At 43.8% G+C, this 17,222-nt stretch overlaps 1 protein-coding gene across 1 annotated transcript in view; it reads right to left on the bottom strand.

Moving 5' to 3' along the window:
• OSBP (oxysterol binding protein) overlaps positions 1-6,050 on the bottom strand; it is a 34,208-nt gene extending 28,158 nt beyond the window's left edge. Inside the window, exons 1-2 of the mRNA XM_037145994.2 lie at positions 5,311-6,050; positions 196-404 (exon numbers count right to left, since the gene is read on the bottom strand). Of these exons, the coding sequence (XP_037001889.1) occupies positions 196-404; positions 5,311-5,684 (583 nt within the window). The 5' untranslated portion in view covers positions 5,685-6,050. The remainder of the gene's footprint in view (positions 1-195; positions 405-5,310) is intronic.
• Positions 6,051-17,222: the final 11,172 nt, after the last annotated feature.

The following is a 17,222-nucleotide window of genomic DNA, read 5'->3' as shown; positions in this document are numbered from 1 at the left end:
CATTGCCAAACGTCCCCTGCAAGGCAGAACTGCCCTCAGTAGGAAATCATCATTCCAGGAGAAATACTGCATGATGAGAAGCCCAGACATCTAGGAGACAGTTGATAATTAAATGACCATGAGTGATAAAATTGGATTTGTGCGTAAGACAAGCAAATGGAAAGTCTTCCAGACATGATGTTCTCTGCTCCCCACCTGATTCTGCCAGCATCTTCACAGCCTTGGCCTTGGCCAGCTCCAGGGCCGTCACCCAGCGCTGGCGCTCCACTTCCGAGCTGGCCTTCAGATGGTAGGTCTGAGCACCCCCATTGGAGATCATGAAGTTGCAGGAGTCCTCCACAGTGATATTGGCTGTGGCGAGGTTAATGGTACCACGGCAGGTATGTCTCATTTCTGCCTTTGACCTACAACAACGAGGCAAAGACACGCTAAGTGGAAAGCTGATGGGTGGTTACTCTTTGATCATGTTCCATTTCTTTTCATAACTCTAAGCCTTTTGAAAATATAGTACTGGTAGGAACGAGCAACTCCTAATATTTCACTCAAACGAGTCCCTAAATTCAAGAAACGATTAGTAGAAATTTCCTTTCAGAGCCTAAGTGTTGTTTCTGAGTCAAACTCTATTGATCTGCTGTTCTTATCACCCTTAGCTTTTTTTAAGAAAAAGGCTTCGCTGAAGTACAATGACAAACAATATAAATTCAGCAAGTTTTAAAATTTTATTTATTTTTAAAGAAAAGGTAAGGGAGAGCAAAAGAGAGGGAGAGAAACACCAATGTGTAGTTGCTTCTCGTGTGTCCTCCAGAAGGGACCTGGCCCACAACCCAGGCCTGTGCCCTGACTGTAATCAAACCAGCAACCCTCTTCCTTTACAGGCCCGCGTTCAATCCACTGAGCTTCACCAGCCAGGGGTAAAGTCATCAATTTTAAGTGTATGATTTCAGTGAGTTTTGACAAATGTATATAATTGTGTAACCAACTCTATAATCAAAATGTAGAATATTTCCATCACACCAAAAAGTTCCCTCATGTGCTTTCTTAGTCAGGAATTACTTTTTTACTTAGAAAGTTATAATTATAACATAGTGCTTTATAAACTCATGCAACAAAATTGTGCATAACAGTTTCATTCCCTGAAGGAATAGCACCCCTTTACATGTACTGAACAATCCTCCCAGACTTCATTGACTCAGCCCACGTGAGACCCCTCACACTAGGCTTCGAACTGTATTGCAGAAGTATAAGGCACACCCGGATGTTTAGAGTACTAAGAGTTGACTACAGCTCAGATGATATGAAATAGGAATGTATAGCTTTCTGTGGGAGAAAAGACAAAAGAATCACCAGGTGGTCTAATCTTTCTGGGCTATATTCTTTCCTAAGGTCCACTGACCTCTATTGGTGGGAACTCCTAAGCCATCTATTAATAGCTAGGAAAGATTCAGCAAATCTGTTCTCCGAGGACTGGGTGTAAAAATTGTCCCCGTCTCTACTGACTGACAGTTCTATTCATAGACTAACTTCTGAACTTTACAGCACTGCTTGGTGACAACAAGCTACAAGAGACTTCACATGAGATAGCAAGCTGCTGCCCTGGCTGGTGTGGCTCAGTGGATTGAGCACCGGGGCACATGCCTGCACTGCGGGCCAAATCCCGAGCTGGGAGTGTGAGAGAGGCAACCTATCAATGTGTCTCTCACATATTGATGTTTCTCCCTCTCTCTCTCCCTTCTTTCCCCTCTCTCTAAAAATAAGTAAATACAATCTAAAAAAAGCAAAGGAAAAGATAGCAAGCTGCTAGCACAATTGGGCATACTGTGCAAACTGTCCTAATTTCCCCACCACCTGCTGGCTATGCCCAGGGACCTGCATGTTGAGACTGCAGTTTTCCCTGACCAACTTGGAACACAAAGAGGTCAAAGCTTTTGCCAACTGCCACTGTGCAAAGCAGAGCCACTTCCCTTTCACTGGGGCCAAGTGGCCAAACACACCTGGCACGTTCAGAATTCCTGCATGCCAGAAATGACACGCACCCATCTCCTTAAAGTGAGATTTGGTAATGTTTGTGAAAGTCGGTTTACTGTGCTTTGGAAGACAGATGTGCTATTGTTCAGTTTGTCACACGAAACTGGTTTTTCATCCTCGAATGCCCAAATGAGCAGTATGGGATGGCCAGGCGGGGTCTCAACGGACTGGGCGGCTTTCCATCTCCTGCACCTGCCACACTGTAACGTGAATCCCTGTTTTTTTCTATTCTTACCTCCCCTCCCTCCCACCCAAGCTTCAGTTACATTATGAATAATGCAGGCCAAACAACAGACCCACAGCGGACAGCAGCTCACCCTTGCTTTCTACTCCAAAGGTGCTACTGGGACCTTCTACCACACTGCTCTCAACGTGTTGGTAACTTCTTACAAATCACTTCCCAGGAGTCTCTTCTGCCTGTTCACATTCGTGAACTAAAGAAGTTTCTCAAATCATATAAAGTCTGTAGCAGTTTTAAAGATACAAAAAACCCCAGGAGTAAGGCAGGCTTGACCTCGAGGCTCTTGGGTTTGGGTAAATACACAGATGGCTATAAATGATTAGTATAGAAGCTAGAAAAAATGATTTTCAGGGTGCACAGTAAGTTCTTCAGGCAGTATTGCATTAGGTAGCTAGAAATTTCTTCCCTGAAAATGCTAGTTGAAACAGTAACTCGATCTCTAGAAGCTAGCCAGGAAAACTAATACTATGGGCCTGTCACGATGTGTCTGGGAGAGCTGGGATTCTACATTTGCTTTTAAGTAACTGGCCATCTGTGCAACTGGGCATGTAAGAAAGAACAGGATACGTAAGGAGAGGGAAGTGGTGTTGTCTATTAGGACAGTTCATCAGGGGATGGGTCTAGGAGGTACATGATCTCGGTTAAAAAAACCAACAGTAGTTTTTGAAAGGCATACATAGGAGATGATGGGTTTCGGAGGCATGAAAAGCAAGAGGAACGACAACTTAGCTAAATAATTCTAGGGAGCTGAGGACCAGAAGAACTCTATTGGGAAAAATAAACTACCAACATAGTTGGTAGGAAGTACTTCAATTTGATTTTGAGGGTAGTGCATAGACTTGATAATTCTGGATCCAGGTTGCTTGGTTGGTTTGTGGGTGGGACTATCTTAGCTGGCAAGGACAGGCCTGTGGCATATTTCCCAACATGTGGCTTGGTATGTTTTTGAAGGAGTTTTATCTATGGTCAGACAGATACCACTAGCTCTTATGAGAAGTCAAAAGTGATTTCAAGTACTTGAAAACAACATATATAAGCGCTGGCCTGCAAACCAAAAGGTTGCCAGTTCAATTCCCATTCAGGACATATGTTTGGGTTGCAGGCCAGGTTCCCAGTTGGGGGTGTGAGAAAGGCAACTGATGGATGTATCTCTCACACAATGATGTTTCTCTCCCTCTCTTTCTTCCTCCCTTCCCCTCTCTTAAAGTAAACAAACAAACAACAATGACAACAATAATATATGTTATTAATGTCCAATCGAGATCCATATTGATCAAGACTGGTACTGATCAAAGAATCTACTGGCCTGGAAAGTAGATTTGATAAGAACTTAGATGGGGAAAAATGATCATGAATTAAGGCCCCTGGCTGATATACAACTTTTGAAAATGGGGAATGAGTGTTAACAATGACTTACAAGCCAAATTAGGATGTGAATCAATCGAACATTAGAATGAGTAAGGGAAAAGCTTTGGAGCAAACTAAATTTTTTATTTTTGATCTAACCTTACAGTCCTGGATAAGTAATTAGAATAATGCAAATGATATACACAACTGTTCACAATTAATATTGCTAAGCAGTAAGGATACACTAAGGTATTTTCTACTCTTCCTAAATCCAACTAAACTTCCAACTCCCACCTTTGGCTACCCCTCAAAATTTCTCTAAGAGCCAATACAATGAAGTTAATGGCAGAGATTCCTTCACCCTAACTCTCCTGGTGGCAGAATGACTACTGGTAGAGGAAAAGAACTAGAGTGACCTGCTCCTAACAGCATTGTGTGTCCCAAATAGGATGATGGTCTTCATAAAAAGATTTCAATTAGAAATGCCACTGTACTAAGCAAAGTCTCCCTGGAAGGAGACTTTTATATACTTTGTATAAAAATAAACATGGTAACCATGATCTATAAACTTACTTAAGTTTATCTCTACCTAATTCATGTAACACTAACCTGGGTTTTAGGTTATGTTGGTGCAAACGGAACTAGTTTCAAATCCTGACTCCTTAAGACTTGAGGAAGGCTGCCTGAGCTAGGTCTCAGTTTCCTCATCAGGAAGGTGGGAATACCTCCTGATTCCCAGAGTTGTTGGGAGTCAATGAAATACTGTATGTAAAACACCCATGCACACTGGCTAGCCCTCAGAAAATGTTTATGCTCTCTCCCCAAATCCGGTATCTTAACGCCTCTATCTAGAGTAACAGGAGTAGTCAAAAAGCATGTTATGTTATGACAAGACTGTGGATCACCATAAACATATGTTAAACATCCCGAAACACACATTGTTAAACAGAAGTAATCATATCAAAGACATTGTTTCTTTTTTTAATAAACTGAAACCAAAGTAACCAGAGACGCCAGAAATACTACTGGATAAAACACTCAATCGTTCCATGGGAGAAGGTGGGACAAGCAAAAATAAAAGCAGCACTGGAGTGCACATCTTCATTCTGAGCTGTCTAGCTCAGGAATGTCTAGGAGGAAACATAAGCAAGTTTTGGAGAGATAAGGAAGACAAGGGGACAGATACCGGGCCCAACCTGTGAGCGGTGTCCTTGTGCCTGAAAGTGGAGAGAGCAAGGGCGGGTACATCAAGGATTGCTAATAACCTTGAAATTTGGAGACCAGACACAAACAGCTAACTAAACCTTGGGACTTTTACTCTAAGTTCCTTGGGTGCAGAGCCTGGGCTTTGCTCTCCTATACATGCCCCTCAGCACCTACAACAGCGCCTCCCTTGCGAAACTAACCATAGCACCGATATGCTGGTGGAAACCTAATGGAAAAACCGATGCTCTTCAAACAACTGGAAAGGCCAGGGGCCGAGGGGCAAGGTATGGCACCAAAGATGGGTAACCCAGGCAGAGGGGTAAATCCTAGGGCATTCAGTCTTTATGATGGTGGGCCCATGTCGCGGACTGTCAATGCTGGCAGGTGATGAAAAGGAGCCTGGGGCGACCTTGGTTGCGGTGCCGGCTGGAGAGGGTGAGGGCATGGGGACTGTGGGCTGCGGTGGTGAACAGCGCCCCGGAAGCAGTTACCTGTAGTAGCTCAGGAGCCCGTTGCTCAGCACGAACCACCGCCGCTGGTAGCCTTTGATATAATTGGTCCATTTGAAGAGCCAGCCCTCTCGAGCCGAACCTGAACCCCCAGCGCCCGAGCCGCCAGAGCCCCCCGCCGGCGGCGCTGAGGCTGGGCTCGCCGCCGCCACTCCCCCAGTCCCGGGGCCTGGGCCGCTCGCAGCCGCCGCGGCCACAGTGCCTGGCGCGGGCCCGGAGCCTGGCCCGGAGCCCGACCCCGCGTCTCCGCGGCCGCCTCCGCCTCCCACCACGGGAGGACCGGTGCCGCCGCCGCCCGGAGCTGCAATGGCTGCCGGGCCCGGCCCCACCACTCCTCTCAGCTCCGTCGCCGCCATGAACTGCCACCGCCCGGAGACACAGGACCGGAACCGCCTACGAAAGCCGCCGTCGCCGTCCGTCCGGAGAGCCCCACACAGCTACCGCATCAGCCGCCGCCGCGCAGCGTCACCGCCCTGCCAGGCCCGCCGTGGGGAGGAGGGATCGGTCGCTGGTACAAGAAAGTCGATTGGTGCTACTGAGTGTCACTTGCTGAAGACCTCTAGGATATTGGCATTTTTCTTCGGGTCTGTCATTCCATACTGCCGAGTGAGAGCCCGGGGGTGGGACACATCGTCCAGGCACGCCGTTGATTGGTTTACGTAAAGGCCCATCAGATTCTTGTAAGGCTCATTGGTGATTTTCTGAAGCTCTTATGGAGAACTGGAGAATGCAGAGTGCCCGGCCAATTGATCGCCGATTGGCTAGTGTTTCTGCCACTCATTGGAGTTTATGCTCTCGTCACTGCCACGTCACCATATCCATCATCTTTTTAGCGTCCCTCTTCCGCCCTTACGGATTGGTGGTTGGTATCAGCTGCTCAACCTCTTCTACCATTGACTGAACAAGTTGAGGGGGGAAAAGGGAGGAGTCTCTTCGTCATATGCTTATTTTCATTTCTTATTGGGTAGCAAACGTGTCATTCACCTATGGGGGGGAAGCCTGAGAATGTTGACCAATGAAAGAAACCTATTGAGAGAGGCGGGCAGGGGCAGCCAATAAAATTCAGGATGATTGCCTAGGGGGTGTGTCCACCTGCTTCTAGCTTTGGGACAGTTGACGCGAGATAAAAACAAGTCAGTTTCACTAAATTGTTTTTGATTTAAGCGTAGTGTCGGAGTCCCTCTTGCTGAGTTAAGACCTCCATAGTTTCTTAGTAGGAAGAGTGACTTTCAGCAGTCAGGCCCTGCCTGAGTGAGTCTTCCCTTTCTAGAGCTGTCTCGCAGTATTTACCCCGAGCTGAAGGTCCAGATTCCTTGGGGAGCCCAGAAATAGCTTCCCCAGTTCCTTCCTGGATCCACGATCCTCCTAATTCCCTTCCCTGGTTTTCTCATCAGCGTACCACACCCCTTATATCCTGCTTCTAATTCTGTCCCAAGAGTTGCCCACCTAGCTGTAAAGGGAAAAATAGACTTGTGAAGTACCTGACTTCGTACGTACTTCATGTCAGTGTCTCTTCCAGGCCTAAAGGCCCTTATTGGTTTTAGTGTAAGCGCACCTGTGTATGCCTAACTTCGCACCAAAAATTTTTGTTATAAATTGACCTTGCTCACACATTTGCGAAAGTGACATATTCAGTAACTTATTTAACATTTAGATGTTGTAAACTACTGTTAAAATGGAGCTTTAGGAAATCTGTTACATTTCGCTAGTTTAGATAGGCAATAGATACAGCTGTCATTGTAAAACAAATTGCTTTTCCTTGGTAATGTATTCCTGGTATCAAGAAAGTAAAGAAAAAGATCCTTTTTTAGAAAATATTTTTTAAAACATGAGATTTATGGAACTCAGAGAAGAAAATACACTTTGAAAATCTGCAGTTAGATGTAAGCTATTTGGGATTAATATTTTTTAAAAACTGAACTAAAGGGAACCTATTTATGCTTCAGTCCTGTTTTTTGCTACTTCCTGGCTCTAGGACTTGGGAAAAGTCATTTACTTAAACACTGCAAGACTCAGTGTTCACTCTGTTAAACAGAAATAAAACCCCACAGGGATGCTGTTGTACATTTCAACATACTTGGTAAACTGTAAACAGCTGCAAAAATGTGAGGTATGTTGCCAGATACACACCTCTCGGATAACTTGCCCATCAGAAAGAAGGAAGACATGTTTACACTGGGGCAATCCGGCTGTCCCCACCTGAACCCAGTTATCCAACTTAGCATCATTAACCCTGGGACAATCAAGTTTTTGTGAGGTCCCCCGTGTGCTGCAGCATAAAGTCTACAACATCACTTAATCAAGCTATTTGCCAAAACGGTTCAAGCTGATTCCAATCAAGACTTTAGATCTAATTTCCCCTCTGCAGGGGATGGAGGAACCCTCAAAGAAACAATAGGAAACTGCTCCATATCGTTCAAGAATGTGAGACATTCTATAAGACAACTAGTTTCATAGAACAGGAAACACAAAAGATCAAGCAAAATTGATGTCATAAAAAAAGGGTCAGGGGCTGACTGTTCTAAGCTTCAAAAAAAACCATAAAAGACAACCAAATGCTTGATTGCATTCAGGTTCTGGAAAATACCCGATTTTTAGGCATTGTTGGGATAATTGGGGAAATTTGAAGATTAGTATTTGATGATACTAAGCAGTTTTTACACTGGTTCGAAGTAATATTGGCATGATGGCTATGAAGGAAAACATCTTTAAAATCGAAGAAATGTTTAGGAGTGACCACTGTGAACAGTTTGACATATATTCTACTATCTTATGGATTTTAAAAATTAATTTTAAAAAATTTAAAGATGAAATACTTGACACCTATACTTATTAGTTTGCTAGGGCTGCCAGACCAAAATACCACAAATGGAGTGGCTCAAAAATGGGAATTTATTTCCTTACAATTCTTGGGACTAGAAGTCTGAGATCAAGGTGTTGGCAGGGCCAATTTCTCCTGGTCTCTTGCTGACTTTCAGACGGCTCTTTTCTCTCAGTGTCTTCACCTGGTCTCTTCTCTGTGCCTGTGTCCTAATCTTCTCTTTTTATAAAGACACCAGTCGTATTGAATTAGAGCCCACCCATGCTGATAACTTTGTTTTAACTTAAGAGCTCTTTAAAGGCTCATTCTCCATATACAGTTACATTCTGAGGTTCTGGGGGCCAGGGCTTCAACATGAGTTTTTTTTTTTAAATATATTTTATCTTTATTTTTAGAGAGAGGAGAAGGGAAGGAGAAAGAGTGGGAGAGAAACATCAATGTGTGGTTGCCTCTCCCCTACTGGGGACCTGACCTACAACCCAGGCATATGCCCTGACTGGGAATCGAGCCAGCGACTCTTTGCTTCACAGGCCCGTGTTCAATCCACTAAGCTACACTAGTCAGGTCCCAACATGAGTTTTGAGGGACACAATTCAACCTATAAAATGCATATGATATGTGAAAGTTATGAAGTATAACAATAAAATTAATACCCATTAATCTACCACTCAACATAAGAAGTACAAAATGACCAGTTTCCTACGTCTTTATGTCCATCCCATTCCCCTAAACACTCCCAAAGTAACTCCTGTCTGAAGTCTATTTTTTAAAAATTTATTCCCTGTCACTTTGCCTTTAAAAAGGCTCAGTCTCCTCATCCTGTAGACCAGGAATAGTGTTGTGAGGGCCTTTCCTAAGTGCCCCCTTCCCTTATCTATTTGCATCTTCATACAGCAGAGTGATTTTTATTGGTAATACTTATTTGTTTGTTTACTTTTCAAATCCTCACCTGAGGATATGTTTTTATTGATTTTGAGAGAGAGGAAGGGAGAGAAACATCGATGTGTAGTAGAGAAATGCCAATAAGTTACCTCCTAGATGCTCCTGGATGAAGAATTGAACCCACATCTAGGTAAGTTTCCTGGCCTGGAATTGATCCCACAAACTTTTGGTGTATGTACAGGACGATGCTCCAACCAACTGAGCCACCTGGGTGGGTGAGTGATTTTTAAAAGCATATGTCAATCCTGGCTGCTGTGGCTCAGTGGATTGAGTGCTGGCCTACGAACTGAAAAGGTTGTCCGTCCACTGGTTCGATTCCCAGTCAGGACACATGCCTGGGTTGTGGGCCGGGTCCCCAGTAGAGGGCATGTGAGAGGCAACCTGTCGATGCAGCTCTTGCACACCGATGTTTCTCTCCCTCTCTTTCTCTCTCCCTCCCATCCCCCTAAAAATAAATAAAGGGAATCTTAAAAAAAAATAAAAGCATAAATCAGATCATATCTTGTTTCGTACTTTTTCCTTAAAAACTCTGGAAAAGCATTCCAGGAGAATAAATCCCTACAAGACCTGGTGTGGTCCCCGTTTCACTCCCTTCACCCCGGCAACACCGACCTGCCACGGTCCCTCCAACTTCTCTCTCTTTCTCATCTCAGGGTCTTGGCCAGCTTCTTCATTTTGCTTGGGATGCCGTTCTGAGACCTTTGCATGGCTGTCCTGTTCCCATCATTCATGTGCCTGCTTAGATGTCGCATGCTCCTCAAGGCCTTTCCTGACCACTCGGTCTGAAGCACATATCTCCCCAGCCCTCTTGATTCCATTGTCCTCTTCTATTCTCTTCTTAGCACTTACCACTCTCAGTATCCCCCTCAGTACATAAGCTGCGCCAGAGCATGGCCTTTGTTTGTCTTTGTCGCCCCTGTACATGGAGTAATACTGGACACTAGTGCTTGCCTTATGTTATTAAAATCTTCCTGACCTAGAGGGTATTGTGGTAAAACAAAAACAGTGTATTTTGAAGTGGGCCTTGCACGCACAGGCTGATTCATTAAGTTCTGTCCTCTCATAACTCTTTAAAGCTCTGATTCTTCATAGCCCAACTATTTCATGAACAGGTGTTTGTCTGATGTCTGCTAGGTGTCATCTCTGAGCTGGATGTTGGGGTACACCTGTGAGCAAGACAGTTCCTGCATTTGTGCGGCTCACATATTAATGCAGTGAATAAGTGAACGAACCAATCACCTGTGACAATACATCTAATATAAAAATGCATTTCAAAATATTAGAATAGAAAAGGGTGAAAACAAGGAGTCTTCTTTTTCCTCCTTTTCAAAAATGCTTAATCCCAAAGAGACCATACAGATGCCTCGCAATGGCCTTCCTCTCTAATTCTGATCTTTATGTATTGTAATCGCCCCTTTTTTGACATTACTGGGAGGCAACTGTTTGTCTACCAGAAATGAAGGCATTGAAGTCTGATCAGAAAGGGGTTGCTGGGGGAGGAGGGCAAAGGGGGGAAAACTGAGATGACTGTAATAGCATAAACAATACAAAAATTTTAAACAAGAAGTCCGATCAGAAGAGTTTGCAGATACGTCCTTAAGTGGTGCTCATTTTTCTGCTGTTCCTGTATGAAGCATGGGTCCAGGGGCAGGAGCCTTCTTGTAGCCAGGACACTAGACTTGGAGCTTAAAATTCATGGTTTAAGTCCCAGTTTTAGTCCTTACTATATGCTGGATGAACAATAATGACTGATGAAAAGTTCTTGAGAACTGAATCTTGTTAACAAGGCAGCAGTTAGATTATGGCACAATGGCACATGGTGGAACGCCATACGGACATTTAAGAAACAGGGTAGCTCTCTCTCCAGTGACATAGAAAGATGTCCATGTTGTATTATGAGGTAAAAATACCTCTGTGTGTGCATATACATGCAGAAATCAGCAGGTGGGACGGGGGTGCTGGGCGGAGGGGAATACGGGGGTGGAGATGGTACAACTGTAATAGCATAATCAATAAAGTATATTAAAAAATAAAAAAGAAGTCATTTAGAGGACAATACGCTAAACTCAGCAGTGGGTTTCCTGGGCATGGAACTTGAGATACTTTTCCTTTGCAGGTTATCTGCAGATTTCTCTCTGGTTCTTCAGATTGGTACAAGGTCCAAGCAATTGAAGAAATTCTATTCATAACTGGCAAAACACACATGTCACTCATTACCCAGCTCCCTGATGGCTGTTTCCCAGCGTTCAGGCCTGATTTAGGTTAGTACCGACTTGAAGAATGAACTTGGCTAGGTTGGGGAGCTTGGAGAGTCACATTGAATAGTTAAGGAAAAGGTTCTTGGAACAGCCTTATGTGCAATAATAAAAAGCAAACCAGAGGCTGTTAAGAGACCTGTAATCTACTCACAATCTGCTCCAAGGAGGAAAAAGGGCAAAACAGTGGTATGCATTTCATTGGCCTCCAATAGATGGTAGATGGTGTCCGGTTCTCTGTCAAATTCAGTCATGTCTTGACTTTCCTAATGCTGACAGGGAACTTGAATGAAAGCTAGCTGGCTGGCACTTAGGCCAAAGTACATCTTTCTGCAGATGGAGCTGGGATCCATCTTAATTCAACAGTCAGTTTGGAAAAATGCAATTTAGTGTGAATATAGAAGTCTACTGGGAGATAAAGCTTGGACTTATCAAAGTGGTTCTTTGATCTTTCAACTAATAAATCACCTTATGTGTCCAGTAATGGAATACCATCTCTCCGGATAATTGCCTTGCTTTCACATGACTTTTTCAGATCCCTAGCACGTTCTTCTGTTACAAAGTCAAATGCATTGGCCCTAAACTCCAGGACTAGATCAGACACTCTTGCCCTGCTAAAACAATATGGAAAAGCAGGGACAATCACCTACACACAAACTCCCCCACGACCCTTCCCCTTTAAGGCAACCACAGCTATTTGGTCACCCTCAACTGCATTCTTTTTCCCATTTTTCCCCCTCACACAGATTACATCAAATGCAGAGAAACTATTTTATGTTTAACATTATGTTCTTAGTATTTTTCCACATAACTAAATTCTTCTAAAACAGTATTTCTTCTAAGAATATAGGCAATGCATTTTTCTCTATAGGAAATTTGAAAAATGCTGAAAAGCAAAAGGTCCCCATATTCACACCACCATACAGGCATCTCCTTAAAAAGAATTCGGTTCGAAGTGAAACATTTTATGGTTTTCCCCCACATTCTATTATAAAACACTTTCCATGATTCAATATTCTGCCTAAGTATCCATGACACTTGGCCTATCATTTACTTAACCATTTTTGTGATCTTGGACATTTAGGTTATTTCTCTTATTAATAATGCTGTGAAAAGTATCATTACTTGGGAGTCTTTGCTTAGATTTCTGAAGCCAAACTAACTAGTCGAAGGCTATGAATGGTTTTGGAGCTCCTCACATCGCTGGAGGACTTCCCAGAAATGCAGACCCGTACCCCATCTGTGTAAGTGGCAGTTCCAAATCCTCACAAGCATTCTTTCTGTCTTCTTTTTTTTTGGCATTTAAGCACATTTATTGTTCCAAGGGCCTGGTTTGAGTGCAAAGTGAGGATTAGTGGGTTCTGAGTAACCACAGAGCAGCAGGGGCACGTTCACACACTAACTGGCCCGAGGGCCCTGGTTTAATACAAGGTCATCATGGGCGGGTTCTTTAGTAACATTAAGTACAGTAGTGGCATTCGGGGATATTAACTGTCCCAAGTACCCTCCGTTTTAAAGCAAAGTGAGGAAGGAATGTGGTCCCAGACTGACAAAGGCACAGTAGCTCCTTCGGGTGCATGAACAGTCCCAAGTACCCTCGGTGGTGATACTAAGAGAGCTGCGTGCGGAGGATCCAGGTTGACCGGAGACACTGGGGGACCACAATTTTGCACATAACCGATTTGTGATTTTAAGTAGTCGTCACTTCCAGATGTAAAGTTGGTGCTTCGTTCCCAATACAATGGTCACTGCTAATCAATTAGAATTGTGCAGGTACTCTGTCCTAGGGCATTGTTCTCGAGCACTAAAGGTCCCCTGCTGGATGTCTAAGGGAGTGGCTGCGGCCAGTTCACAGACATGGACAAAAGCAATGATGGACATTTTTAGTTTGACAGAAGGTCCTTGACTGTTGGGCCCACGTTATAGCTGCCAAAAGGGATACAGTGGGCCTTTCAAATGAACAGTACTCTGGACAACTGTAACTGTGAAAGTTCACTGTCCAAGAGCTAATTTCTCGAATAAATCACTCCTTAGCAATATCCTAGCTGGTGAGACAGGGTAGGATTCCATTTTTCATTGCACAGGAGTATGAACATAAACAATTATGCGTATCAACTCTTTAGAAGGTACAATGTTACAGAGACAGGCGTATCCTAGACTAATGGGTGGGGGAACTCTGAACGATGAGGATTTTACATATTCTCAAAGTCTGTAAGTGATGAAAAGAGCATAGGTGGGTCTTACCTGTTAGTTAGGCAGAACCATGAACGATCACAAGATTTCTAAAAATTTTGTTAATTTGGTGAGTTAAAAAATTTTTTTATCTGATTACTACTGGGGGGTGAAATTAAAAAAAAATATTTTAAGAGAGGGAGAAAGAGGAGGGAAACATCACTGTGTGGTTGCCTCTCATGTACCCCCAACTGGGGACCTGGCCCACAACCCAGGCATGTGCCCTGACTGGGAATCAAACCGGCAACCCTTTGCTTCACAGGCTGGCCCTCAATCCACTGTGCCACACCAGCCAGAGCTGGGGGTAAATTTCTTACTATTAAAATTACTTGCATTTTCATTTGTGAAAATTATTATCCCCAAGTCTGTTACATCTTACCTGGGTCTTCTATTTTTTAAATAAGTTATACACCTTGATGCCAGTTTTTGACTGCAACACACCATTGTAAGTTGCTTTAGTGCACCACCTAATTTATTTTTTGACATACATTAGCAGGGAGGCTAACATTGCTTTCATAGTTTACTCGGAGTCTTAAGTATGACTTTTTAAGCACCTAGGATGAACAGTATCTTGAATATACTACATGCATCAAAATCATTTGGTAGTCATTGTAACCTCCTGTTATAAAGGAGAAGCACATCTTTCCTAAACCTCAGCTTTTTCACACAAGGAACGTAACACTGACGTTTTCCGGGCTAAGCCTGGTATTTCTCAGGCCGTGGTGAACTGCGACCTACAGAGGAGCAGAGCCTACGGATTCGAGTTTCAGCCACTGGACCCGAGGCAAGCTGCTGCCCTGTTTCAGCTCCCTGGCTTGGGGACCAGTCTCTAAGGTCTTCCTCACTTGTCACGTTCTGTATCTTCACCTCTGGGAACCCAGGGGCACCCTAGAGCCACTTCCTTTCTATCCAAGCAGAGCTATCTAATGAGACTTTGTTCTTTCATGTAGGGGTGAGAGCAAGTCTAGCAGAAGACACTTTTACTCCTTCACAGCGGTAAGAATGTCCTGTATGAATCTCCTGCTCTGCTGCGTCACCCCGGGCAAGCTGTTTAACTCAAGGGGTCTGTCCACTCACTCACTGGGGTAAAGATAAGGTTCATGTAAGTGGAAAGCCAATGTTAAATTATCCCCTCCCTCTTTATCATTTTTGACTTTTTTCTACTTGTTTGCTGTGTCTTTTTATTCAAACTGAAGGTCTCACATGTTTCTTACTGAACTAGTCAACTAGTGCAGAAACACAGCCAAGAGAAAAATGACTTTTTCTGTAAAACACGCCCGCCTGCCCAGAGTGGTGGCACCGCCAGCCTCCTGTGGAAGAGGCTGCTGCCTGTGACAGAGCACAAGCGTGCGCACCGTCTCACATGTCGTTCCTCACAGGTCACGGGTTCTGCTCCAGGTGTCTCCCCTCGGAGCTGCACCTGACTTTGTTAGTTTTCCTCCAAACCCACTGGGGACTGGGGGCGGTCCCAGTTTTGTTTCATGGTTAAGCATCACTTGATCCTGAACACCTGGTGGGCAGACACAGTGCATGAAAGACGCGACTGCACACAGGACGATGGCACAGCAGGGGAGAAAGAGCGGAGCCTTTTACCTTGAGTATGTTAAAGATGATACTGAAGTCTGAAACATAGCTTTACTATAACGAATTAGCAAATTTTCCCCATCTGCTTTGAAGATATGTATTGTGAGATGAAATTCAGAGCTAATCATGAAGGCCGCTTAAGGCTAAACTGGGCTACATGAAGAGAATCTTAAAACCAGAGAGGAGTTATCTACAAGGAGTTCCCATCAGACTGTCAGCGGATTTCTCAAAAGAAACCTTGCAGGCAAGAAGGGGCTGGAAAGAGTATTCCAAGTCATGAAAGGCAAGATTTCCTACATGTAAGATTGCTCTATCCAGCAAAGCTTTCATTTAGAATGGAAGGGCAGATAAAGTACTTCCCAGATAATGTCAAGTTCAAGGAGTTCATCATCACCCAGCCCTTATTATATGAAATGCTAAAGAGACTTATTTAAGAAAAAGATAAAAAATATGAACAGTAAAATGACAACAAACTCACGACTATCAACGATAAGCAAACAACTAGGGCAGAAACAGAATCACAGAAATGGAAATCACATGGAGGGTTATCAGTAGAAGGAGGGGAGAATGGGGAAAGCTACAGGGAATAAGAAACATAAATGGTAGGTAGAAAATAAACAGGGGGAGGTTAAGAATAGTATAAGAAACGTAGAAGTCAAAGAACTTATATGTATGACCCATGGACATGAACCAAAGGGGGGGGATACAGGTGGGAGGTGGTGTGCAGGGTGGAGGGGAATAAAGGGAAAAAATATGGGACAACTGTAATAGCATAATCAATAAGATATATATTTTAAAAAATCACATATGCCTATTAGAGATAGAGGAAATGAAGATGATTTATGTACTATAATCCATAATTCTGTTTCATAGTTAAAAGGGGGGAGGGGAGAAACAAAAGCACTACAGGTTTTTAAAGGAACATTACCAAGTAAACATAAGATCTTTATCTGTGTCCCTTACAACAAAATTAAACGGGTGGAAACATTAGGTAATATCCTCATAAATCTCCAACATTAAAGTTTGCCAGTTCTACCTGAATACACTAGAAACACATTAAAAATCAAGAAAGGAGAAATGCAGGCACACATTTTTTTCAAGTATACAATTTGTTTTTATTTACAATACCCTATAAAAATGTAAATTTAGAAACTTTAATTTTTATTAATTAGAACCAAACAAAAAAGATAAAGCACAGAGAGGAAAAAATAATAATCAAGTGTTCACTTGATCGGCTGTGAAGTGGAAAGGCAGGAAAGGTGCCTAGTGAAAACAGTCAGTAGACAGTGTCGCAGGAAGCTAGGCGATGCCACTGTGGAACAGCTGGTGGAGCCCAGGGCTACAAATGGGAAGAAATGGAGGTGGACACAGGGACGGCCGGTGTAACAGAGGCTTTTACTGTTGTACGACACCTGTATGTGCAAAACATGTATTCTCTCTCAATACCATAACCTGTCTCCCCTACGACATTCAAAAAGGTGAGAACAGCAAAAAGTGTATCAGGGCACTCCTATAAAGCCAATTCAGATTTAATTGTCGTGACGGCTATAATCACCAGGGATCAAAACCCCTTATCCCGGCTGACTGCTGAGGGGGAAAGGGACAAATGAAAAGAGTCATGGCAGGCCGTCCCTCCAGGGATTCATATCCAGGCCCCTGGGTGCCAGGGATGGGAGTCGGGTGATGAAATAGCAAGAACAGCAGTTCTGCCCACGACGTAGAGGAGAATGAAGAGCAAAGCAAGCCTGACTTAGCGTCCGTGGTCACACTGGGAAGTTTCTACCCATGTCACCGAATAAAAACAGGCAAGCGAGACAGGAGAGCATGGCTTACTGAAGTAGTCTCAGGAAGACAAAAGGTGCACTGTGGTGGCAGGTTCTACAGTAGAATCACCTTGGGCAATCTTCCACGCACCTGAGGGGGCAAACTCAAGTGCACTGCAGCCGTAGCAGGAAAGAGGATTAACCATGTGCTGTTTCCATTCGGGTGGACAGAAACAAAGGAAATTCGAGTGGGGAGGAGAAAAAGGACTTCTCAGTCTAGAGCTGGGCATCAGCCAA

The sequence above is a fragment of the Artibeus jamaicensis genome, unplaced genomic scaffold, assembly GCF_021234435.1.
Source record: "Artibeus jamaicensis isolate MK-2021 breed Jamaican fruit bat unplaced genomic scaffold, CSHL_Jam_final scaffold_614, whole genome shotgun sequence".
NCBI lineage: Eukaryota > Metazoa > Chordata > Mammalia > Chiroptera > Phyllostomidae > Artibeus > Artibeus jamaicensis.
The sequence above is the reverse complement of the archived record's forward strand: the minus strand, read 5'-3'. Positions and strand labels throughout refer to the sequence as shown.